A 25,200-nucleotide genomic window follows, 5' to 3' on the forward strand; every position below is an offset into this window, starting at 1 on the left:
GTTGTTCTTCGAGATGTGTTGCTCACATCCATTCCACACCCGCCCTCCTTCCCCACTGTCGGAGTAGCCGGCAAGAAGGAACTGAGGAGCGGGCGGGCCGGCAGGGATATATATTGGGCGCCATGGCGGCGCCACTCCAGGGGGCGACCTGCCGGCCCACTGGAGTTGCTAGGGTAAAAAGTTTCCGACGAACGTGCACGCGCGGCGCGCACACCTAACTGGAATGGATGTGAGCAACACATCTCGAAGAACAACAGTTACAAAGGTGAGTAACCGTCTTTTTTTAAGAGGGGGGTAACTCTTTCACAACTTGAGGTCATGATTCTTGCCACAGTTGATTGGCACTTCCCCCTTAATCCCTTTGAGTTTGAGGAGATGTTTTTCATTATTTAAAAGGAACCCTGGACATGAGGCTTTCCTAGCTACATAAAGATGTAAGTGACATCAAAATTGTAGAAGTGCTTGGAATTTTTAAATCTACAAATCACTGTTGGACTTGTGAACATTAAAAAAAAAATTTTCTCCCCCATGGCGACCAGTCTATTCATGGTCACTTGTATTAATCACAAGGGGCAAAAGACACTACCAGCACATTACTAAATCATAATATGAACTGATACAATTTCCCAAGGAAGTTGCAAATTACTAATGGATGGCATCAATTCCAAATCTAGACAACCTTTCTGGACAAAAAAACCTCTCCAACATCTGACATGCCTTTGTTACACAGTGGGTAATTGACCATGGATGTATTTAGGGTGCTTGGGTAATTCGTTTTGGGGTAATTGTCCACCTGAATTCCAGCCCAGGTGTGCACAATCCTCATCCACACAATTGGATTCTTTTGGCCAGAAGTGCCAGTTGGGCCAATGCCAGTGCCCTTGCCCATCCCAACACCCGACCTGAAGGTATAAATGGAGTGGGCCCAATCATTGCTCAGTTCCTTTACCAATACAGAATCCAGATATTACAAGACTGCAGGAGCGTTGAAGGAGGTTGGATTGTGAAATACACGTGGCCAACACGTCTCAAAAAACCAGTTACTGTTGGGTAACTAACTAGTGCCTGTCTACATGTATTCCACTTCTGGTGACTAGAAACAGTGACCTCATAATCAGGAGGTTGGGCCCGTTCAGTGATTGCTCTGCCAAAGCAGCTGTCAGATATGGAGGCTTTGTAGAGGGAATAGTGTTGAGTGAAAGTGTGGACTGATCCCTATATAGTTGTTCTGCAGATCTCTGCAATGGGTATGCCTCTTGCTAGAGAGGCTGCCTGAACCCTGGTGGAGTTGGATCTAACCAGCTTGCGCGAATGCAATCTAGCATGATTTAATGCAACTGGAAACCCATTTAGATAATCTTTGGGTATATACTGCCTGGCCTTTTACTGTATCTGCAAATGCTACTAACAGCATAAGGCAGTTCCCGAAGGACAATATCCTGTCAAGGTAACACAAAAGAGCTGTAACTACCTCAAGGATGTGCAGTTTTTTCTTCGAGTGCTTGCTCATGTGTATTCCACAGTAGGTGTGCGTGCTCACCATGTGCAACAGTGCTGGAAGTTTTTCCCTTGGCAATACCCGTAGGGGAGTAATGCTGCGACCCCTGGAGTGGTGCCGCTATCGCGTGCTATAAGGGGAGCTACACACTCCCCCCACCCTCAGTTTCTTCTTGCTGCCAGTGGCAGTGCATCGGAACTACTCGCTCCAGCTTTGCTGCAGCTCATCTCAAATCTCATTGGTGGTTCAGTAGTACCCGTATCAGTTAGTTAGTAAAAGTTCTAGTTTAGTTATTCTTCGGGTCAGGGCATGCCCCGTGACCCAGAGTTTAAATCGTGCAAGTCTTGCAGGTGTTCAATGCCCAGGAGTGACCCGCACACCGACTGTCTCCGCTGCCTGGGCGAATCCTACATCAGCGACCACTGTAAAATCTGCAGGTCCTTCAAACCCAGGACGAAAAAAGAGAGAAACATTAAACTTCAGGCCCTTCTTATGGAGTCAGCACTGGCTCCTACCCCGGTGAGCCAAGCGGAATTGGCACTGGGTACTTTGTCTTCGGTGCATGGCAATCCCCTGGCACCTTCCAGTGGCCGGCGCCGCTCTTCATCGAAAAAGCAGAGGAAGGCTTTGTCATCTCAGAAGCGTAGAGAGAAGGCACGGGGGGAGGCTAGATCCACGTTGGGCAGCCCCATTCCCCTCCCCAGTCTCTAGAGCTCCGACTCAGGTCAAGCAGAACAGCCCAGTTGTGTCAACTCAGACTTCTCCGGCTGAAGTCCACATGCCACATGCCTGGAGGACTTGCAGGCGGGCAAAGATATTATGACCCTGCAGGTGCCCAGGGCACTGCCGGCTTGTGGACTCTGCTCTAGAGGCAAGCCGCTGCTGGGGTCTCGTCAGCCAATGTCAACCTGTTGCAGATCCTGGTCAGGAGACCGCTCTCGGGACCGCTCGTCACCTAGCGTCCTGGGCTCCCAGTCTCCACTCTCATCACCCTCCAGGTTGTCCGGTAGGGTGCCGTCGGAGCACAGATCTAGGCACTACTCCACGCTGAATACAAAATATCGGCTGGACGGGTGCCAATGCTGTAGATGCTCCTGCTTTCAGCGCAGCTACCAGAGCCGCTCCCAGCATGGATGCTGTTGCTGGTCATGCTCCAGCTCTTGTGCGTTGAGGCACCACGCCCACCACTCCCGGCGGGGATCACCAGCTCCACGTCATCGTGGATCCAGGCGTCGAAAAGTCTCAAGGAGTAGCAGCTCGAGGCGGTACCATCATTGATGTTGGAGTCCCGGTCCCATGGCAGACGCCATGCTCGGTACCACTGCGCATACAGCACCCATAGGTCGGTAACCCAGACCTTGACCCACACGCAGCACTCTGTGCTCCAGCCAGGCCAACCTGTCCAGCTGGTGCCATCGGTGCCATACCAGAGCCAATAGCAGGAACCCCCGTGGCAGAGCCACTGGTGTCAGTGGACCCCCTGGTCTCCCATGCATACCCAGCAAGGCCCTCGGTTGATAGCGGGAGCTTCAGAGGCTCCGTCAGTTGCTCTGTCCAGACCTCCAAGGGACACATCGGCGGATCACGGCTCCTCGGCACCGCATGAGGAGTCCTATCAAGGGATGGACCCTGTGGCACCGGCCGATGTGCAGAGCCTGGTACCGGCCCCCTCCCTGACACCAGATGACAAGATCGCAGCTCTGCCCCTCTCTGTACGTCAGGAGGACTTCAGGGCCCATCAGGAGCTGCTGAAGCGAGTAGCATCCAGTCTCCATCTTCAAGCTGAGGAGATGGAGGGACCTTCAGACTCGCTTTTTAACATGCTTTCATCCTCGGCATCAGGCAGTGGCCCTCCCGCTCCATGAAGGGGTGGCCAACATCTCCAATGCCCTCTAGCAAACACCGGCCACCCTGGCCCCGATATCAAAAAAGGTGGAGCGCAAATACTTCATGCCCACAAAGGGGCATGAATACCTCTATACTCACCTGGCCCCCAACTCGCTACTGGTGGAATCTGTGAACCACAGGGAAAGACAAGGCCAACCAGGACCTGCACCCAAGAATAAAGACTCCAAAAGACTGGACTCATTTGTCAGAGAGCTTTATTGGTCCACCAGCTTCCAGCTCCAGGTAGCCAACCACCAGGCCCTCCTCAGTCAATATGAGTTTAACTTGTGGGGTTCACTGCCAAAATTCGAGCCCTCCCTTCCAAAACGTGAAAGGAAAGAATTCAAGTTGCTGGTGGAGGCAGGCACTGCTGCCACAAAGGCTGCCTTACAGGTGGCATCGGATGCGGCTGACACGACTGCTCAATCCATGGCCTCGGCGGTGTCCATGTGCAGGGCATCGTGGCTACTGCTATCCAGGCTCTCTGTGGAGGCGTAGTCTGCGATGCAGGATCTTCCCTTTGACGGCAAGGACCTGTTCACAGAACAAACAGATGCGAGGCTCCACAGCATGAAGGATTCATGTACCACCCTTCAAACCCTTGGGCTCTACGTCCTGCTCAAGGAAAAGCCTAAGGCACAAGCCTCCATCCCTGCGTCCCAGCCAAGATATGAGCCTGCCTACAAGAGGTCCAAAACTCAGAAGAGGCAACTTCAGAGAGTCTCGCTCTGCCCCGCAGCCTGAGCCCTCCAGGGGCAAACAGCAGGGCAAGAGGCAGTTTTGACGGGTTGCAGGAGGGTACCCCGGTGACCCCTGAAGGGACCCTCCCACCAATAAAGTTAGTTTTTAGCAACCGCTTGTGTCCGTTCCTTGCGGAATGGTCCCAAATAACATTGGACCAATGGGTCCTTAGCACCGTTTCCCAGGGTTTTATGCTACAATTTGCCTCACGCTCGCCCTCCCTCCCCCCTCCCTTGGACGGCATGGGGGACCTATCACATTTACCCCTGCTACAGCAGGAAGTGGGTCGGCTCCTCAGCCTGGGAGCTGTGGAGAAGGTTCCGTGGGAATTCCGGGGGAAAGGGGTTAACTCCTGTTATTTCCTGATCCCCAAGGAGACCCATCCTGGATCTGCGAGGCCTCAGTTGGTTCATGGCAAAATGCTGGTTCTGCATGGTCTCTCTGCCATGTATCATACCCTCTCTGGACCCTGGCGATTGGTATGCGGCCCTGGATCTTCAGGACACATACTTCGATATCCACATATTTGAGGTGCACAGATGCTTCCTCCGCTTCCTAGTAGGACAGGACCACTACCAATGTATGGTCCTCCCCTTTAGCCTGTCCACCGCACCCAGGGTGTTCACGAAGTGTTTGGCAGTAGTGGCGGCCTACCTCAGCTACCGAGGGTACAGGTATTCCCCTACCTAGACAACTGGCTGCTCAAAGGCAGTTCACGGGCCCAGGTGCGCAACCATGTGGACCTGTTCTTGGCTATGTGTGCCAAACTAGGCCTCCTAGTAAACGAGGCCAAGTTGACATTAGTCCCAGTGCAGGGGCTGTAGGGGCTTAACAGCCTCAGTCACGGAGTTCCCATTACTATGGCTAGGGCATGCCTACAGCTCCTGGGCCACATGGCAATGTGCACGTACATGGTCTGCCACACCAGGCTTCATATGAGGTCCCGCCAGCTCTGGTTGGCCTCAGAGATTTCCCAGGCCAGGGACAAACTGGACAAAGTCCTCTCGGTACCAGCGCGGGTGATCCTCACACTACAATGGTGGTCCTGCCTGGCCAATCTGCTCCAGGGAATTCCCTTCTGGGACCCAACTCCGTTGCTGGACCTAGTGTTCAATGCGTCGGACTTGGGCTGGGGGGTACACATAGGGACCTCATGGACCCAAGCTTTGTGGTCCACTGGAGAGCTATCCCTTCACATAAATGTCAGGGAACTCAGGGCGATACATTTAGCCTGCGTGACGTTCAGCTCGCAGCTATGTGCCAAGATGGTCAGAGTACTCATAGACAACACTGCTGCGATGTTTTATATCAACAGGCAAGGCAGGGCGAGGCCCTCTCCCAGGAAGCTCTCAGCCTCTGGGAGTTTTGTATACCCCACAACATCTCCCTGGACCCTGAAGGCTTTCCACTTGCCAGGTGCCAACAATACGCAGGCCAATCACTTGAGCAGGGTTTTCTCCTCCCAACACAAATGGTTGCTTCACCTGGAGGTCACTCGTCAACTCTTCCGAGAGTGGGGCACTCCCCAAGTAAACTTGTTTGTGTAGACCTATTGCCATAGGTTCTGTTCCGGGGGTGGGAAGGAACGTGATCTCCGACGCCTTCCTCCTGTCATGGTCGGGTCAACTCCTTTACACGTTTCCCCCATTTCCCCTCATTGCCAAGGTCCTGGAGAAAGTAAAAACGGACAAGGCAAGCGTCCTTTTTGATCGCCCCAGCATGGTCCCAACAGCATTGGTATGGGACCCTCCTAGGCTTACTCGTTGCTGCTCGCCTGGACCTACTCTCCCAGGACCAGGGCCATCTCCTCCACTCCAATCTGGCCAGCTTCCATCTGACAGCGTGGTTGATCAGTGCCTAGATGCAGAGGAGAGAACATGTTCGGAGGGGGTCAGGCATGTCCTCCTCAAAAGTAGGAGGCCATCTACGTGCCGAGCCTACCTGGCAAAGGGGTCCCGATTCTCCAGGTGGGCGGGTGAGCGGGGTGTCTCCCCAACGTCTTCCCCACTCCAACTTATCCTTGAGTACCTGCTTCACCTTAGAACTCAAGGCCTGGCCCCTTCCTCATCAGGGTGCACTTGGCGGCTATTTCGGCGTTCCATCTGCCGGTCCAGGGCTGCTCAGTTTTCTCCCACGCCATGACCGGGCATTTCCTCAAGGGGCTACATGCCTCTTTGAAAAGGGATCTTACATGTGTACTTGGCAGGCTGAAAGTGAACCAAGAAGTTCCAAAGGAAATGAATGAAGAGTGGTTGTAGCTGAAAAATGATTATAATATCTCTAGGGAATGAATTGTTCCAAAATACAATTTCAGAGTAGGATGACCAATAGGCTAAAGCAACGAGGACTACAGCTTTTTAAAACTTGGGCTGTCTGACCTTTTAATTTAAACCTCAAAAAAGGAGACGAGGCAGAGTGCCCTTCAACTCCGGAAAACAACATAAACTAACTCTAGTGAATGCAATTCAGTAGGTTATTCTAAGTCCTTTGAAGTGACTACATTTCTGATTATTGTGCTTATAAATGATGCATCTAAATGCTAGCATTACAGCCAAAGCTAATCCATGATATGTTCATTTCATTATCAGATCTTCTGATGACTTGACTTACTGGTGAGAACATTCAGCTTCCAGCCTCTTGGAGTCTCAACACGGATTGGCTGAGCTGAGGGCTAAGGTTGCTCTCCTTCTCCTGCAGCAACAGAAACTCCTGTTCCTGGGAGCACTCCTTGCAACTGAGTCCTGATGGCCTTTGGTCAGAGTCAGGTGCTTAATAGACAATCAACTGCCTACAGGGGCTTTTTCCTTTTAAATTAGCTTCCCACAAGCAGCCTGGGCCCTGGCTCCTCTTAAAGGAACCAGCAACCCCATGACATCTCTGCACTGACATTCATTAGTTTACATGGAATACGAGAGCTATTTATCTAGGTTTTTAGTTGGTCCCCATCACCATAGTATTTAAGTGTCATTTTTCCTGTGGGGAGCCAATCTCTCTTCTTAACAGGAGCCTGACTTTTTTTTGTTTTAATTCAACATAAAGGTGCATGAGTGTTGATGAGCAGGGGGCTTGTTTCCAATAGAAAGCTGTACTGCTTGAATTTCACTAGTATTGTTAAAGTGGTACAATCCCCCTAGTATGGACACGGTCATATCAGTGTAAAGGTGCTTTATACCAGTCCAGCTAGTGGAATAATCTATATCGGTGTAAGGAACTTTTGTGAAGATATAACTGTGTCCACACTAGAAGTTGTGCTAGGAGAACTATGTATGTAAAAATAAATTAATGCATCCCTACCCAAAATAGTTATATAAGTGCAAAAAACGCTGTAGGCCTCTAAACATTAGGAAACACCAGAATTAAGGCAGCTTGTACAACTTTAGTGCAGTTCCACTGTGCATACGTATTATGATACAGACTCACAAGTGTGGTCATGAGGTCAATTTCCTCTCCCTCACTGTATCAATTTCCTCCAACCTACAAAAGGAAGTAATGGTTTCTCCATCTCCTAATGTTTTCTAATAAAAACTAAATGCCTTTCTGGAGTGTGCTTTGGTCAAAAACTAGCTCCTGTGCTATATAGGAGGCCTGAGATATGCAGAGAGTCAGATTAGATCAGCTAATGGTCTCCTCTGGCCTTAAAGTCTACAAATCTCTGAAAAACTGAGTGTCACATTGAGAAGCCGCTGATGTTTTCACATGTAGCCTGCTTGTAACAATGAATGAGTGGAGTGATACAGGGAGAGCAGCTCAAACATCTAAAGGGGCTGGACAGGGACAGAACATTAGCCCTGCAGGGCGGGGCGGGTGTGGCAGTGACATCACAAGACCCTTTTGTAGGTCAAAGGAGGTTGGGAGGTGATGACCTCACTGAGAGACCCTGACAACGGCTAGGCAGGACAGGTTACAGCATAGGAGCAATCTCAGAGACCCTCATGGCTTTGCTGCAGTGCATCGCCTTCTCGAGGTCTCTCCTTGAGGACTGAGAGAATTCAGGTTCACGTACATGGGCGCAAGGAAGAGCATCTTCAGAGTTTTCTCCTTTCCCCATGCATATTTTGCTAGAAAACAGATGTCTCTGTTGAGAAGGTAAGAGCCTCAGAGAAGTTTGGTATCTATTCAGCCTGATTCATCTGGTGCCCCTCAAATTCTAGACATGGAAAACACTAAGTGAAAGTGAGAGAATTTTTTTCCCACCTAGATCTTTGTCCCTGGGACATTGGGGTTTGTCTTTTTTGGTTTCCCTTTTCTCTGCTTCCCTCCCTCCAGACCTCATTGTGGGAGGCCCTCAGAAAGAGCCGGGACTGGAAGAGTGCTCTGACCGAGATTCCTCACTGATGACCTTGGCCATCCTTTGGGCCAGCTGGTGAGAACTGTCTGCTTCCTGCCCCTCAGAGTCTCAATGCTGATTGGCTGAGCTGGAGGCTAAAGCTGTGCCCTTTCTACTATATCATTTTACCTGACAGCTTAAAGAGTTTAACAGCTTGTAAGTCTCCTTCTCCTGCAGCTACAGAGAGCTCATGTCCCCAAAAGCACCTCCTTGCAACTTAGTCCTAATGGCCTTTGGTAAGGGCCAGGTGCTTGATAGAGCCCATGTAGGCAGTTGATAGTCTTTCCTTTTAAATTAGCTTCCCACATGTAGCCTGGGCCCTGGCTCCCCTTAAAGGGACCAGCAACCCCATGACACCTCTGCGCTGATATTCCTTAGTCTACATGGAATATGGGAGCGATTTATCTAGGTTTTTCAGTTGGTCCCCATCACCACAGTGTCTGAGGGTGAAGTATCTGAGTGTCATTTTTCCTGTGGGAGGCAATATCTCCTCTCTCTTAAGAGCTTGACATTTTATGTTTTAATTCAACATAAAGGTGCATGAGTGTCGGTGAGCAGGGGCTTGTTCCCACTAGAAAGTTGTGCTGCTTGAGGTCTACTAGTATAGTTAAAGAAGTACAATCCCCCTAGTGTGGACACAGTCATGTCAGTGTAAAGGTGCTTTTACCAGTGTAGCTATTTTAGTACAGGGAGGGGAATAAGCTATATATTGGTGTATGGCACTTTTATAAAGCTATATCTGTGTCCACACTAGAGGTTGTGCTGGGACAACTATTTAGGTTAAAAATAAATACATTAATGCATTCCTACCCAAAACAACTATATACGTACAAAGAACGATGTGTAGATCAGGCCTTTAAATGTTAGGAAACACCAGAATTAGGGTTGCTTGTACAACCTTAGTGCAGTTCTATTGCACATACAGCGTCGTATTATTGCCTAGGCCAACAAGGCCTAGGCTAGGGTGGCAAATTTGCAGGGATGTAAATTTGCTCACACCTCCTCCCCAACTCCACCCCTTCCCCAAATCTCCAGCCTGCCTCCTCCTCCAGGCGGGCCACACTTCCCTTCTTCCACCTCCCTCCCACGCTTGCTGTGTGAAAGCGCTGGGAGGGAGGGAGAAGCGAGTAGCAGTGCACTTGGAGGAGGCGGAGCAGAGGTTAGCTGGGGCTCGTGGGTGCAGGGTGTAACCCGGGGTGGGGGCCGGGAACCGCTCTCCGCCCCAGCTCATCTCTGCTCCACCACTGCCATCCCCCGAGTGGCACAACTCCCCTTCTCCCTGTTCCCTCCCAGGCTTGCTGCGCAAAAGCGCTGGGAGGGAGGGAGAAGTGAGTAGCGACGTGCTCAGGACATAACGGATGTGACTGGGGCCAGTGGACACAGGGAGTAACTCTTCGGGGTAGGAGGGCAGGGAACTGCTCCCTGCCCCACCTCACAATCACTCCACCTACGCCATCCCCTGAGGGCCACAACTCCCCTTCTCCCCCCTCCCTCCCAGGCTTGCCGTGGGGGAGTCGAGGTGAGCTGCCACAGGAATTTTTTGAGGGCCTAGGGGCTGCAAATTTGTTAATCCGCCACTGTGTGTATATATGTATTAAGACTCACAAATGTGGCCTTGAGGTCAATTCTCTTCCCCTCAATGAATCAGTTCCTTAGAAATTGCCAAGGGAAGTGGTGCTTTTACATCTCTTGATGTCTTCCAAAGATGACTAAATGCCTTTCTGGAGTGTGCTTTGGTCAAAAACTAGCTCCTGTGCTATAACAGAGGCCTGTGATATGCAGGGGGTCAGATTAGATGATCTGACGGTCTCTTCTGGTCTTAAAGTGTACAAATCTCTGAAAAAATGAGTGTGGCATATTGAGCAGCTTCTGATGTTTTCTTGTGTACCCTGTTTGATCCCCAGAACTAACAGCGAGTGAGTGGGTTGATGCCGAGGGAGCAGCTCAAACATCCAAAGGGGCTGGCTAGGAGCAACATGTGAGCCCCGCAGGGCAGGGTGGGTGTGGCAGTGACATCACAAGTGCCTTTTGTAGGACCTCAGCTTATTGATCAAAATAGTATGGGAGGTGGTGACCTCACAGAGAGACCCTAACAATGGCCAGGCAGGACAGGCTGCAGGGAAGGGGCAATCTCAGAGAGCCCCATGGCTTTGCTGCAGCATGTCTCCTTCTCAAGGTCTCTCCTTGAGGACTGAGAGAGAATTCAGGTGCACATACGTGAGCGCGAGGAGGCGCCCCTTTGGAGTTTTTCCCTTTCCCACTACTAATTTTGCTAGAAAACAGACATCCCTGTTGAGAAGGTAAGAGCCTCAAAGAAGTCTGCTAGCTATTCAACCTGATCCATCTGGTCCTGGCCAGCATGGAAAACACCAGGGGAAGATGGGAGAATTTTTTTGCCCACATAGGCCATTGTCCTTTAGAATCACTGGGAACACTGGGGTTTGTCTTTTTTTGGTTTCCCTTTTCCTTTCTTCCTTCCTGCCACTGGCGAGGAGGGGGTTGCTCTCCAGCCCTCATTGTGGGAGGCCCTCAGAAAGAGCCAGGACTGAAAGAGTGCTCTGACCGTGATTCCCCATGGTGACCTTGGCCATCCTTTGGGCCAGCTGGTGAGAACCTTCAGCCTCCTGCCCCTCAGAATCGCAACAGTGATTGGCTGAACTAGGGGTCTAGTGACGGGAGGAGACTCAGGACTTGGTTGTTCTCTTTTAAGATCAAGGAAATAAGTCATAATCAATCAGATGCTTGATGAGTTTTGCTGCTTCTCTCCATTAATTGTCTCTGAGCAGTTCATGATTCTCTTTAATACTCTAGTTCCTCTAAAATACTTGCTGAATAATAACTGTGAACAGGTATTGGTCTGAATCTCATTTGAGATCACTTTATTCTGTTCATCCAGTATATGAAATTCAAGACTGATGGTTAGTTTCAAAGTCAGGACTACTGGGTCCTATTCCCAACTCTGTCACTGGCAGTGTGACATAAGACAAGTCCTTTCACTTTTCTCAGCTTTAGTTTCTCCCTCTGTCAATTAGGGATAACAATCCTCCTATACCTACCTCATGGTGAGTGGAGGCTGGGAAGCTGTGAAAATCTATTTGAGAGTGTCACTAGTAGCAGTGTCTAATATGAGATGTCTTATATTGAGTCATGGCAGATTATGACGTAATGCCGTAGAATCCCATTTATCCAACCCTCCATTATCCAGCTTTACATATTAACTGAATAACCAGAACACACAGGTCCAGAATTAGGCGATTTCTCCTGTGGCCACTAGATGGCGCCAAAGTCTCACATCTTCCCATTCTGCAGCTTATTTGAATTTTTGATTATATGATCCGGCCCCAGTTCCAATTAGATTCAATAAACGGGGTTCTGCTGTATAATAGCAGAAATATTATATTTTATTTATATTTTATTATTTTAAATCATTAAGAGGAGCAACTTCTTAGCCCATCTCATCTAGTTTTTTTAGATCCAAGTGTCTCCGCTTTGTGTGCAATGAGATAATTTAACAGTATGTGACAAATAGGAGATGTTTTTGTTTTGCAAAAAAAAATTTTGCAAAGAAATTTCATCCAAATTGATTTATGATTAAAAAAACATATTTATTTAATCTTAATGGATTTTTCAACAGAAAATTGTTTCGATGAAAAATTTCCCACCATCTCAATTCCTCGGCTTTATCCCTGCCTCTGCAGGGTTTGTTATCTGTTGGTTAGAGCAAGAGTGAGAACAGTTGAATTTTCTCTCTGGCTGTGCCATCGCCTTGCTGTGCAGGTCATCTCCCTTCTCTGTGTACCTCAGGGTCCCAATCTGTCCAATGGGAAGAAGGACACTTCTCTAACTCCTGGCAGTAGTGAGTCTGGGTGAGATAATGGGCATAAAGCATTTTGTGGAGGAGAAAGGGTTGTTTCAAGGTATTGAGCACCAAGGCATTCTAAAATTTGCTAAAATATCTTGTCTAGAGAAACAAGAAATGGTCGGGGACAAATTTTAACCATTGGTTCCTGGCTCAGCATTTGTTGCCTTAACAAACCAAGTGCTATACAGCAGTTCTCTTCTGAGATCCTAGAAAAAGAATATCTCCACATCCATTAACAAGATAGTATCTATGTTTAAAAAGGGGAACAAAGGAGAACAAAGAGGAGCTGGGGACATTCAGACTAGTCAGCCTCACTTCGATACCTGGCAAGATACTGGAACAAATTATTAAACAATCAGTTTGTAAGCACATAGGGCTATAAGGACTAGTAGGCATGGATTTGCCAAGACAAAATCATTCCAAACCAACCCCATTTCCTTCTTTCTCAGGGTAACTGGCCTAGTGAATGTGGGGAAGCAATAGACATGATATATCTTGGTGTTAATAAGACTTTTGACACAGTCGTTATGTGACAGTCTCGTAAGCAAACTGGGCAAATGTGGCCTAGATGAAATGACTATAATATGAGTGCACAACAGGTTGAAAGACCATACTCCAAGAGTAGGTACCAATGTTTGGCTGTCAAAATGAAAGAGCGTATCTAGTGGGATTCTGCAGGGGTCAGTCTGGGTCCAGCACTATTTGATATTTTCATAAATGATTTAGATAATGGAGTGGAGAGTATGCTTATAAAATTTGTAGCTGACACCAAGCACTTTGGAGCACAGGATTAGAATTCAAAATGCCCTTGACAAATAGGAGAATTGATCTGAAATCAACAAGATTCATTGATTGTAGAACTTTAGAAGGGGATTGTTGCACGGAGGACAATGCTTGTATCCTGCAAGTCACAACTTGTCATTGTATCTCTGTAATGAAAGATTTTTGCTCTGAATGTTCTGAAATACCTCACAGCACCTTAATAAAGGCTCACAGAAAAACCTTAGAAGGGGTTTAAATATTGCAAAAATTCACTCCATTAACATAATTAAGGTGGTGACAGTATCAGAACACTTTGGTTTGCATAAAATAGTAAGTAGTTTTAAGATTGGGGCTTTAATTAAGTAGAAATTAATGATAGTTTAAATTTAGAAAATCAAACATGGCTGACCAAAATGGTGGCAACAAGGATGACGAAGTCTAAATTTATGTCGTAGAAAATTCTAGAATCCAAGATTGGGAGAGACTTTCCTACCTAAAAATAAGGAGGATGACATGAGGGAAGAGCACTGCCTAGGAGTGACATATGCTAATAAACTGGAAAAAATCTAGAAATATGCTAATTTCTGAAAGCTGATTGGCTGATCTTCAGAGAGCAACCAGTATATCAGGCTAACAGCCAGCAGGCTGAACTTGTAGGGGTTTGGGGTTTTGCAGAGAACAGAAACCACAAGATACCTGCAGGGCCGTCCTTAAGATTTATGGTGCCCTAGGTGGGATTATTAAATTGGTGCCCCTGTGCCTGTCTTGCTCTTAGCAACACAAACATAGGCTTACACTACTGGAAAACTTGCCACATGCATGTTATTAAAACCAGTTTAACTTAATGAAGCACTGTAATACTGATGGACTAGCACTAAAGAAGTAGTGCTACAGAAAAAATCCTGATTTGACAGAATGATGCAAATAATATAATTTTTCTAATTTGTCAACATTTTATTGGAAATTTCTATGAAGAGGTATTGAAACAAGGATTTGTTTTTAATTAAAAGCAATCGTTCTGGCTTTTTTGGCTGCAAAATCAGTCATAATGTCATCGTATGACAAAGACAAAGTGATGTCTTGTTTGATTGCAAGAATAGCAAGACCAGTCAAGTGTTCCTGACTCATTGTAGAGTGGAGATAGTTTTTAATGAGCTTTAGTTTTGAGAAACTCCGTTCTCCTGATGCTACTGTTACAGGAATTGTCAGCAGAATACGAGTGGCAACGTACACATTAGGATATATATCAACAAGTTTGCTGGTATAAGTAAACTGTACAAAGTCCATCATCAATTTTGCATGTGGCAACACTGATGACAGTGTACTCAATTCTTCATACAGTTCAAGTCCATTTAAATCAAAACGATTGCCGTGCTTCAGGAGGCTCTCTAGGTCAGGGGTCCCCAACGTGGTGCCCGAGGGTGCCATGGCGCCCACAAGGGCCTCTCAGTGCACCTGCGTACTGGCTGGCGGATGAGCATCTGCCAAAATGCCGGCAAAATTCGGTGGCATTTTGGCAGCGACGCCTCTGGATGACACCGCTTGCCACCGATAAGCAGTGTCATTCAGAGGCGTTGCCACTGAAATGCCGCCGAATTTTGGCGGCATTTCAGCGGATGCTTGTCCACTACCACAGTCCTTCGTCCACTGCTCTAGGTTCTTGCACTTTGTCATTAGTAGATCTTGTTTCCTATTTCGTTGAATTTAGTCCTGCTCAGCCCGCTACCAGCTGAGTGAATGGAACCCCAGGCCGACAGCAGGTTGAGTAGCTCAGCCGCGATCTCAGCCACCGGCCTGCTCAGCCCACTGCCAGCCAGGGGTTCCTTGGGGGTCCCCAGATCAGCAGCGGGTGCTGAGTGGGGCTGGCGGCTGGGACGCTGGGTGGCAATGGGGCAGCAGCCGGAACCCCAGAGCAGCGGTGGGCTAAGCCGCTCAGTCCACCGCCGCATGCCATCAAAAATCAGTTCGCGTGCCACCTTTGGCACGTGTGCTGTAGGTTGCTGACCCCTGCTCTATACACTATTAAGGAGATGAGCATATTACAGTTGTTGGAGGGCTCTATTTAGCAGTAACGGGGCTATAGGAAAGTCAGTCAACATTTTTTGTTTCTCTGATGAAAACTGGCCCACTCCCTTCCCCATACCAAACTTGTCACAAATAATTGTCAACAACTTAATTTTCTGTTTTTTCTGTTTTTTTTTAAAATATTGAAATTGAATTCAGGATTGTTAGCAAGCATTTCTGGCGAACAAATTTGCTTCCATGCTTGGCTCACCCCCCAGCCTGCTGGACCAAGAGCTGCAGTAGAGAATGAGATAGGTGGAAAACTGCAGGATCCCAAAATCCACCTCTTGGGGTGCAGAGTGGCAACAGCAGCAGCAAACCTTCAGCTCCGATCACACGTCAGTGGGCACCACCGCCAGCCCAATGGACCACAGTGAAGTTAGCACAGCATCTGATCTCAGGGACGGGGCATCCATGGAGCCACAGCAGCTCATCCTGCCCTGTGCAGCTCCCCTCGGATGAGATGGATCACTGCCAGCTCGGGGGACAGATGTAGAACCAATGTGAATGAAATTGTTTTTAGTTAGTCACTGTACCATTGTAACTTCTGTTCACCATTTCATTACACTTGCCATTTTGCCTACATTGTAACATTGTAACTTCTGTACAATATTGTAACTCAAAACCCATTTTAAAATGCTGACTCCATTTTGTAGAAGGCTTGTGCTGCAGCCCCCATTTTTGCAAGCCATACTGTAATTTTATTAGTCTAGTTGAGATGTGTGAATGAGGTATGCATAGGTGATAGAATCAACCTCCAGCACCAGCCCGTCCTGATGAGATAAAGTTCAAATACCAACGGCTGAAGAACTAGACAACAGCCCTAACTCAAGCAAGAAGCATCCACCCTAAAAAGAAACAACAGAAGGAAGATCAAAGCCAGGTCCCAGACTGACAGTCACGCCTGCAATTGACGGGTGATCAAGCAAACCCAGAGGCGGCGTGACACAGCGAGACCTAGGAACTTTGAATCCAAACTAAACTCCTATAAAAAGGGAAGGGTGAGATGAGAGACTTTGGGTAATGTTCTGCTACCAACGTCAAGGAGCATCGGTGCGCGCCCGACAGAGACCCGGCTCCTCCTCGTGCTCAGCTTTCCTGGCCAGTTAGCTGCCACGAGCTCCGATCCCAAGCTGCGAACTCAAACTGCAATCAGGACTGGTAACTATCCAGCAGCTGCAGAACATTTTGGTGTGTGTGTGTGTGTGAGTGTATGTGTATAAGCATTAGGGTATTTGCTAATAGTTACGAATTAATAATAAATGTGGCATCTTTGTCTTACCCCTAAAACGATCCTGTGTAAGTTTGTGGGACAACACAGACACGCTCCCCAGCTAGGGTGACCAGATCCAGATGTCCTGATTTTATAGGGCCAGTTCCGATATTTGGGGCTTTGTCTTATGTAGGTACCAATTAACCCCGCCTAGGGTGACCAGACAGCAAGTGTGAAAAATTGGGATGGGGTGGGGGGGGAATAGGAGCCTGTATAAGAAAAAGATCCAAAAATCAGGACTGTCCCTATAAAATCGGGACATCTGGTCACCCTACAGGTGAGTTCCTTCCCCCACCCCTTTCCAGAGACCCCAGCAGCCAATCCTCCACCTCAGACTGTGTTGCATTCAGCTCTTTCTAGGACCCAGCAGCCCTTCTCTTACATGCTCCACTGCTTCCTGTCTGTGCCCTCAGACCTAGTGGTGCCCTAGGTGGCTGCCTGTTCTGCCATGGCTAAGGACAGCCCTGGATACCTGCAAGAAGAAGCAGCTACCTGGAAAAGCAGCAGGAGCAGCAGCAGAATTTGAAGGTTGCCGTAGCAATGATCAACTGCCTTCCAGCAAGCTACTTTAGCAGCAGCAATGAACAAGCAGTTAACCAACTTAGATCTGGGAGATAACGGCTGCAGAATCCGCAACCCCCTGGGACAACATTGACACCAGCTTTCCTGTGACAGAGCAGAAGTATACCTTTCTATAGAGGAATCTGAGGGATTGTGAAGAGAGTGTAAGTCTAATTTTCCATCTCTTATTAAGAAATGCTTGGTGTGTCTGTCAATAAAGCTGGATGCCTGTGTCTTGAGTGAAATCTCTCCTACCCATCCTGTGACTGGCCGATCATTCACAGGATGTTAAATGTTAAATATTAGTGTTAAGTAAATGTTTTAACTGGTGAACACAGTGATGATTTCTTATGTGTCTATGGAGGCCACGTATTGTACATTGGCCAAACTGGACAGTCTCTACGTAAAAGAATAAATGGACACAAATGAGATATCAGGAATGATAATATCCAAAAGCCATCAGGAGAACACTTCAATCTCCCCGGACATTCCATAACAGATTTAAAAGTAGCCATCCTTCAACCTACACCCTTCACAGACACCCTGACACTGCCCTACTCCCCTGCTCACAGACCCTGGATACCTACATCCCTCACAGACACACTGACACTGCCCTCCCTGGCTCACAGACCCTGGATACCTACATCCCTCACAGACACACTGACACTGCCCTCCCTGGCTCACAGACCATGGATACCTACAGCCCTCACAAACACAATGACACTGCCCTCCCCGGCTCACAGACCCTGGGTACCTACACCCCTCACAGACACCCTGACACTGCCCTCCTCCCTCACTCACAGACTCCAGGTACCTACACCCTTCACAGACACCATGACACTGCCCTATTCCCCTGCTCACAGACCCTGGATACCTACATCCCTCACAGACACACTGACACTGCCCTCCCTGGCTCACAGACCCTGGATACCTACACCCCTCACAAACATGCTGACACTGCCCTCCCCGGCTCACAGACCCTGGGTACCTACAGCCCTCACAGACACAATGACACTGCCCTCCCCAGCTCACAGACCCTGGGTACCTACACCCCTCACAGACACCCGGACACTGCCCTATTCCCCTGCTCACAGTCCCTGGGTACCTACATCCTTCACAGACACCCTGACACTGCCCTCCCTGGCTCACAGACCCCGGATACCTACACCCCTCACAGACACAATGATACTGCCCTCCCTGGCTCACAGACCCTGGGTACCTACACCCCTCACAGACACCGTGACACTGCCCTATTCCCCTGCTCACAGTCCCTGGGTACCTACATCCTTCACAGACACCCTGACACTGCCCTATTCCCCTGCTCACAGTCCCTTGGTACCTACATTCTTCACAGACACCCTGACACTGCCCTCCCTGGCTCACAGACCCTGGGTACCTACACCCCTCACAGACACCCTGACACTGCCCTCCCTGGCTCACAGACCCCGGGTACCTACACCCCTCACAGACACCCTGATGCTGCCCTACTCTGCTCACAGATCCCGGGTACCTACACCCCTCACAGACACCCTGATGCTGCCCTCCTCTGCTCACAGACCCTGGGTACCTACACCCCTCACAGACACGACACTGCCCTCCCCGGCTCACAGACCCCGGGTACCTACACCCCTCACAGACACGACACTGCCCTCCTCTGCTCACAGACCCAGGGTACCTACACCCCTCACAGACACCCTGACACTGCCCTATTCCCCTGCTCACAGTCCCTGGGTACCTACACCCCTCACAGACACCGTGACACTGCCCTATTCCCCTGCTCACAGTCCCTGGGTACCTACATCCTTCACAGACACCCTGACACTGCCCTCCCTGGCTCACAGACCCCGGGTACCTACACCCCTCACAGACACAATGACACTGCCCTCCCTGGCTCACAGACCCTGGGTACCTACATCCTTCACAGACACCCTGACACTGCCCTCCCTGGCTCACAGACCCCGGGTACCTACACCCCTCACAGACACAATGACACTGCCCTCCCCGGCTCACAGACCCCGGGTACCTACACCCCTCACAGACAGGACACTGCCCTATTCCCCTGCTCACAGACCCAGGGTACCTACACCCCTCACAGACACCCTGACACTGCCCTCCCTGGCTCACAGACCCTGGGTACCTACACCCCTCACAGACACGACACTGCCCTCCTCTGCTCACAGACCCAGGGTACCTACACCCCTCACAGACACGCTGACACTGCCCTCCTCTGCTCACAGACCCAGGGTACCTACACCCCTCACAGACACCCTGACACTGCCCTCCCTGGCTCACAGACCCCGGGTACCTACACCCCTCACAGACACAATGACACTGCCCTCCCCGGCTCACAGACCCCGGGTACCTACACCCCTCACAGACAGGACACTGCCCTATTCCCCTGCTCACAGACCCAGGGTACCTACACCCCTCACAGACACCCTGACACTGCCCTCCCTGGCTCACAGACCCTGGGTACCTACACCCCTCACAGACACGACACTGCCCTCCTCTGCTCACAGACCCAGGGTACCTACACCCCTCACAGACACGCTGACACTGCCCTCCTCTGCTCACAGACCCAGGGTACCTACACCCCTCACAGACACCCTGACACTGCCCTATTCCCCTGCTCACAGACCCAGGGTACCTACATCCCTCACAGACACGCTGACACTGCCCTACTCTCTTCCTCACAAACTCCTAATACTCCCCAGAAGACAAGTCTTCCTCCTACTGAGAGACCCCAGACTTGCACCTCGCCTCCCTTCAGCCACGCACAGCCCAGCCCGACATTTCCCTCTCCCGTGTGACATTGGCCCTAGGCCCCCCTCCCCAGCCATGCTGCACAGACACCCAGCCCCCCTGGCCTCAAAGGGAGGAAGTGATCAGCACAGGAAGTGTACACTGTTTCTATAGCAACCCTTCTGCTGCAGCCACCAAGGCAGGCACAGAGACGAGGAGGAGGAGGGGATGAGTGTGGAAAGGCTCCCTCCTGCCTGAGTAACCAACATGCCTACCAACACTGCTGCTGCTGCTGCTGCTGCCACTCCAGCTGGTGAGCCTGGCTCAACTCCTGCCCCTTCCCAGCACATACGATGCTGCTTCAGCAAGGGCTGGAGCCAAAGGGTTAATGACTTTGGGGGGAGGCATGGGAGGGTTCTAATCCTGGCTGTGCCATTGATGACTCACTGATAAATGGGGCTCAGTGAGGTTCCTGATTAAAGTCTGCGAGTGGCTCAGACACAGAGGCTCTGGTTGCTGTTATCATAAGATCTTTCCTTCTGTGCACTCTGAAATACCCCCTTAGAGGTTCAGTGTGTGGCTGATTTTAATTTTTTTTAACGAATTAACAAAAAAATTGAAGTATCAGCATTGTTTCTCCTTCACAGGGCTAGGAATCAGAATAGCAGCCGTGTTAGTCTGTATTCACAAAAAGAAGAGGAGTACTTGTGGCACCTTAGAGACTAACACATTTTTTGAGCACAAGCTTTGGTGGGTTGCATTCGATGAAGTGGGCCGTGGCCCACAAAAGCTTATGCTCAAATAAATGTGTTAGTCTCTAAGGTGCCACAAGTACGCCTGTTCTTTTTAGGATTAGGAATGAAACTATTTTTCATTTTTTGATTTTTGTTTTCTGATTTTTTTTTTACCTCAAGAATGGTATTGAAATTTTCACCAAATTAGTTACTGATTTTTTTGTTTGCTGAAAACTTGGCTTTCTGTTAACGAATAATTTCTATAACCACTTTGATAATGGTTTCAGTAAAAAATTCAATAAAATGTGACAAATTGGGAGGGCAGCTGGGATGTAGTACAGAGGTATTGGGCATCTGGAATGCCTTTACTCTTTCAGGTTGTGGATCTCAGTATATCTGCAGTTTTAGAGGGTCACTGTCCATTCCATAGAAAATGGGGAGTGCAAACCTCTCCCTCTTTACCAATTAGGTGTTTCCATGGAAATGCCACAAGTCAAAATTCACCATGTTTTCCAGCCCTTCTGTGTGTGTTTGTTATGGAAAAGATTATTTAACCCAAACTCATTGCATTAACATTGTCAAAGTGCCTACATGTTCTTCTCAGTGAATAGAGTAAGTCAGATTCTGAACTGATGTAAATCAGTATAGTTCCATTGAGGTCTGTTGGGTTACTGTCCTAATGATACTGCTGACACTGTTTCTGAAAATAAACAAACAAAAACAAATAACCCCTCTCCAAAACAAAACAAATAATCCCCTAAAACCACTAGCCAAAAATAACCCCCCAAGATCTTTGAGGCCTAAGCCATCTTTTTCTTCTGTGCTTGTACAGCACCTAACACAGTGTAGCTCTGGGTTCACAACTGAGACTTCTCAGTGCCACTGCAAAACAAATAATGAAATAGCAATAATATGGGGAGCTAGTGAGAGGAGAACACTTGTTAGAATAGAATATCAGGATTGTAAGGGAACTCAGGAGGTCAACTAGTTCAATCCCCTGCTCAAAGCAGGACCAATCCCCAGACAGATTTTTGCCCCAGACCCCTCAATGGCTTCCTCAAGGATTGAGCTCACAGTCCTAGGTTTAGTAGGCCAATGCTCAAATCACTGAACTATCCCTCCTCCCATGTTAGGGACATTCATGCACTTTTTACATAAATTGCTTGGTGCTTTTCCTAATACTACTTAGCATGTATACTCTTTCGTATCTCAGATTGCTTTACAGTGTAGACTAAGCATTATTATTCCTACTTTGCATAGGGAGAATTTGAGGTACAAATAGGTCAAGGCCCACATTCTGAAACTTGTGTGATCTGTAGTATTAGACCCTGTATCTGTGAGGATCCTTATCACCTTGGCAAACCTAATGAAGTAACACAATAGTGCACTCTGATACCACTGCTGTGGAAGATGGTTCTTTGTTGACATCTTATTAGCCATTTTGAGTTACTTTTAAACTTAGCTGTCTGAAGTTAACTATCTAAAACCATACATGGGCTCAGACCAGGCCATTTATTTAGGTTTGCAAATTTTGCCCCTAAGTGACTTGCCCAAGGTCACACAACTAATTTGTGGAAAAACCCAGAAGAGAACTGATGTTGCCTGATTCCCACTCCAGTGCCAGATTCTCTGGATGATGCTGTTTGTAAATTTACAGCCTGATCCTGCAGCACCAAAGTCATTGAGACTGTTTGCCAGAAGCTGGGAATGGATGACAGAGGATGGATCACTTGATGATTACCTGTTTGGTTCATTTCCTCTGAAGCACCTGGCATTGGCCATTGTTGGAAGACAGGATACTGGGCTAGTTGGACCTTTGGTATGGCCGTTCTTACGTTCTTAGAGTGTTGTCACAGACATCAATGGGAGCAGGATGTCAGGTCATAATAACAAGCTGATGGCTACCTAAGAAATGCCATAGCTATTAATAATAGCGAGCCACACAGGATGATTAATAGAGTAAGTGTAGCCTAATGGATTCTGCACTGAACTGGGTTCTATTCTTGGCTCCCCTGCTGGGTGACCTTGGGCTTGTCTCTGTGTTTCAGCTTCTCCATCTGAAAAATGGGGATAATGATGCTTACCTCCTTTGCAAAGTGTTTGGAGAGCTGCTAATGACAAACACTATGTAAGAGCTAAGCATTATTACTGCACAAAGAATCACTCTCTACAGTAGTCGTCATTCTGGTATAAAAATGTACTAAAGGATAACTTGATGTTTCAGTAGGTTTGACGATGTGATAAAGATTCTCACAGACATAGCGTCCAGTCCTACAGCCCGTATTCTGAAAAAGTTCATATTGGCTACTAGGGATGGGGAGTTCCGTCAGAGTAAAGATCAGGTTCATCATATTGCTGTTAAGCATCTTCAAAACTAATGTACCTTTCCATATCAGCATCTTCTGATTCATTCCATGGTTCATGTCCCCACAATGTATCCACTTGGTTAATGACCTTTTGTTATTCTTCAACAGCTGTCAAGAAGAAGCCAAATTATGCTAATCTACATGAGGCAGTGAAAGCTGGTGATGTACAACAACTTGCATCAATGGTAAAAAGTGGAGCCAGTATTAATGAGGTGGATTTAGTCCATAAATTTACACCTTTGCACTGTGCAGCACACTCTGGAAGCCTGGAGGTACAAAATTTTTTTAGATCTAGGACACAACAAGGTTCCTATGGATCAGTGCTTTCCTTCTCAGGGGACTGAACACAGGTTTGCAAACTCATGCTGATCTGGCTGAATCAATAGTCGCTTTGTCTATTTATTGCTTAGTAAATCCATTCAGCACTAGTAAAGCAGGGACTTATGTTGTACAGACAAAACCACACAGGATCTTTTCAGGGGGCAAGACAAAGATACCACATTTATTATGATAACAATTTGATTTATGACTAATAACTAATATCTTAATTCTTATACACACACACACACACACACACACACACACACACACACACACACACACACACACACACACACACACACACACACACACACACACACACATATCCATCAGATGTTCTGCAGCTGCTGCATAGTTACCAGTCCTGAAGATAGCTTAAGTTCATAGCTTGATTTTGTAGCTTGGGTTCGTAGCTTGTGGCGGCTAACTGGCCAGGAAAGCCGGGTACAAGGACAAGCTGGATCTCTGTTGGGAAGGCACTGATGTCCTTCCATGTTGGCAGCAGAATGTTACCCAGAGTCTCTCATCTCACCCTTCTTTTTTATAGGCTTTTAGTTTGGATTCAAAGTCTATAGGTCTTGCTGTGTCACGCTGCCTCTGGGTTTGGATTGATCACCCACCAACTGCAGGCGTGATTTTCAGCCTTGAACCTGGCTTTGATCTTCCTTCTGTTGTTCTGTTGTCCTTTTCTTTTTAGGGTGGATGCTTCTTACTTTGTTTAGGGCTGTTGTCTAGGTCTCCAGCTGTTGGTATTTGAACTTTATCTCATCAGGACATGCTGGGGCTGGAGGCTGATTCTGTCATCCATACATACCTCATTCACACATCTAAACTAAACTAATAAGATTACAGCAGAGTTTGCAAAAATGAAGGTTGGAGGAAGCTTTTACAAAATGGAGTGAGCGTTTTAAAATGGGGTTTGAATTACAATATGGAACAGAAGTTACAGTGTAGGCAAGTGTAGTGTGGATGGTGAACAGAAGTTACATTAATAAATTAAAAACAATTTCATTTATCAGTTCTACACTTATCATGATGAATACACAATTTATATATGATGCAGGAATTAATATCTTATTTTTCAGTTTTCTAGACTTATTGTGCCTTTTCCATGCCTTAGGCATGTTACATGTATTCAGCGTCGCAGGATTTCCTAGTACATTACAGAACAACCCAGAGGAGACTTTCCCAGTCCTAATATAGGCTCCATTTATAGTCTTCCTTACAGACTCATGCCTTCCTCCATCGCTCAAGCAACCCTGTTCAGTCCATCTCCTTGTCACTTCAGGGAAAGCCCAGGGACATATATAACATTTACAGCAGGTCCTAAAAGTAATCAAATCTGAGCTCTGGCCAACTAGATGAAAAGTGAATTTAAGAGCCATTGATTCCAACTGAGAAGTGTGCCACCAGCCCAGTTCCCTCTGATACCAATGGAATCTTAGGCCATGTCTACATCTAAAATTTTGCAGCGCTGGTTGTTACAGCTGTATTAGTACAGCTGTATAGGGCCAGCGCTGCAGAGTGGCCACACTTACAGCAACCAGCGCTGCAAGTGGTGTTAGATGTGGCCACACTGCAGCGCTGTTGGGCGGCTTCAAGGGGGGTTCCGGGACGAGAGAGCAAACCGGGAAAGGAAACCAGCTTCGCCGCGGTTTGCTCTCTCGGTCCCGGAGCCACCCAGCAAACCGCAGGGAAGGAGACCTGCTTGCTCGGGGTTCCGGGACCGAGAGAGCAAACCGGGAACGCCGCGGTTTGCTCTCTCGGTCCCGGAGCCAGCCAGCAAACCGCAGGGAAGGAGACCTGCTTGCTCGGGGTTCCGGGACCGAGAGAGCAAACCGGGAACGCCGCGGTTTGCTCTCTCGGTCCCGGAGCCAGCCAGCAAACCGCAGGGAAGGAGACTTGCTTGCTCGGGGTTCCGGGACCGAGAGAGCAAACCGGGAACGCCGCGGTTTGCTCTCTCGGTCCCGGAGCCAGCCAGCAAACCGCAGGGAAGGAGACCTGCTTGCTCGGGGTTCCGGGACCGAGAGAGCAAACCGGGAACGCCGCGGTTTGCTCTCTC

At 48.4% G+C, this 25,200-nt stretch overlaps 1 protein-coding gene across 5 annotated transcripts in view; it reads left to right on the top strand.

The window, feature by feature from the left end:
• The first annotated feature begins 16,828 nt into the window (after positions 1-16,828).
• The window catches only part of ANKRD42 (ankyrin repeat domain 42), a 40,280-nt gene continuing 31,908 nt past the window's right edge, over positions 16,829-25,200 (top strand). For 2 of the 5 annotated variants that reach the window (XM_030558447.1, XM_030558451.1), the window contains exons 1-2: positions 19,898-20,030; positions 22,926-23,089. In XM_030558447.1, coding sequence (XP_030414307.1) covers positions 19,985-20,030; positions 22,926-23,089 — 210 coding nt within the window. In that variant the 5' untranslated portion in view covers positions 19,898-19,984. Of the gene's footprint in view, positions 17,140-19,897; positions 20,031-22,925; positions 23,090-25,200 lie in introns of those variants that run through there. The other 3 variants (XM_030558449.1, XM_030558448.1, XM_030558450.1) reach the window with 3 other exon arrangements.

Source organism: Gopherus evgoodei, chromosome 1, assembly GCF_007399415.2.
Source record: "Gopherus evgoodei ecotype Sinaloan lineage chromosome 1, rGopEvg1_v1.p, whole genome shotgun sequence".
NCBI lineage: Eukaryota > Metazoa > Chordata > Testudines > Testudinidae > Gopherus > Gopherus evgoodei.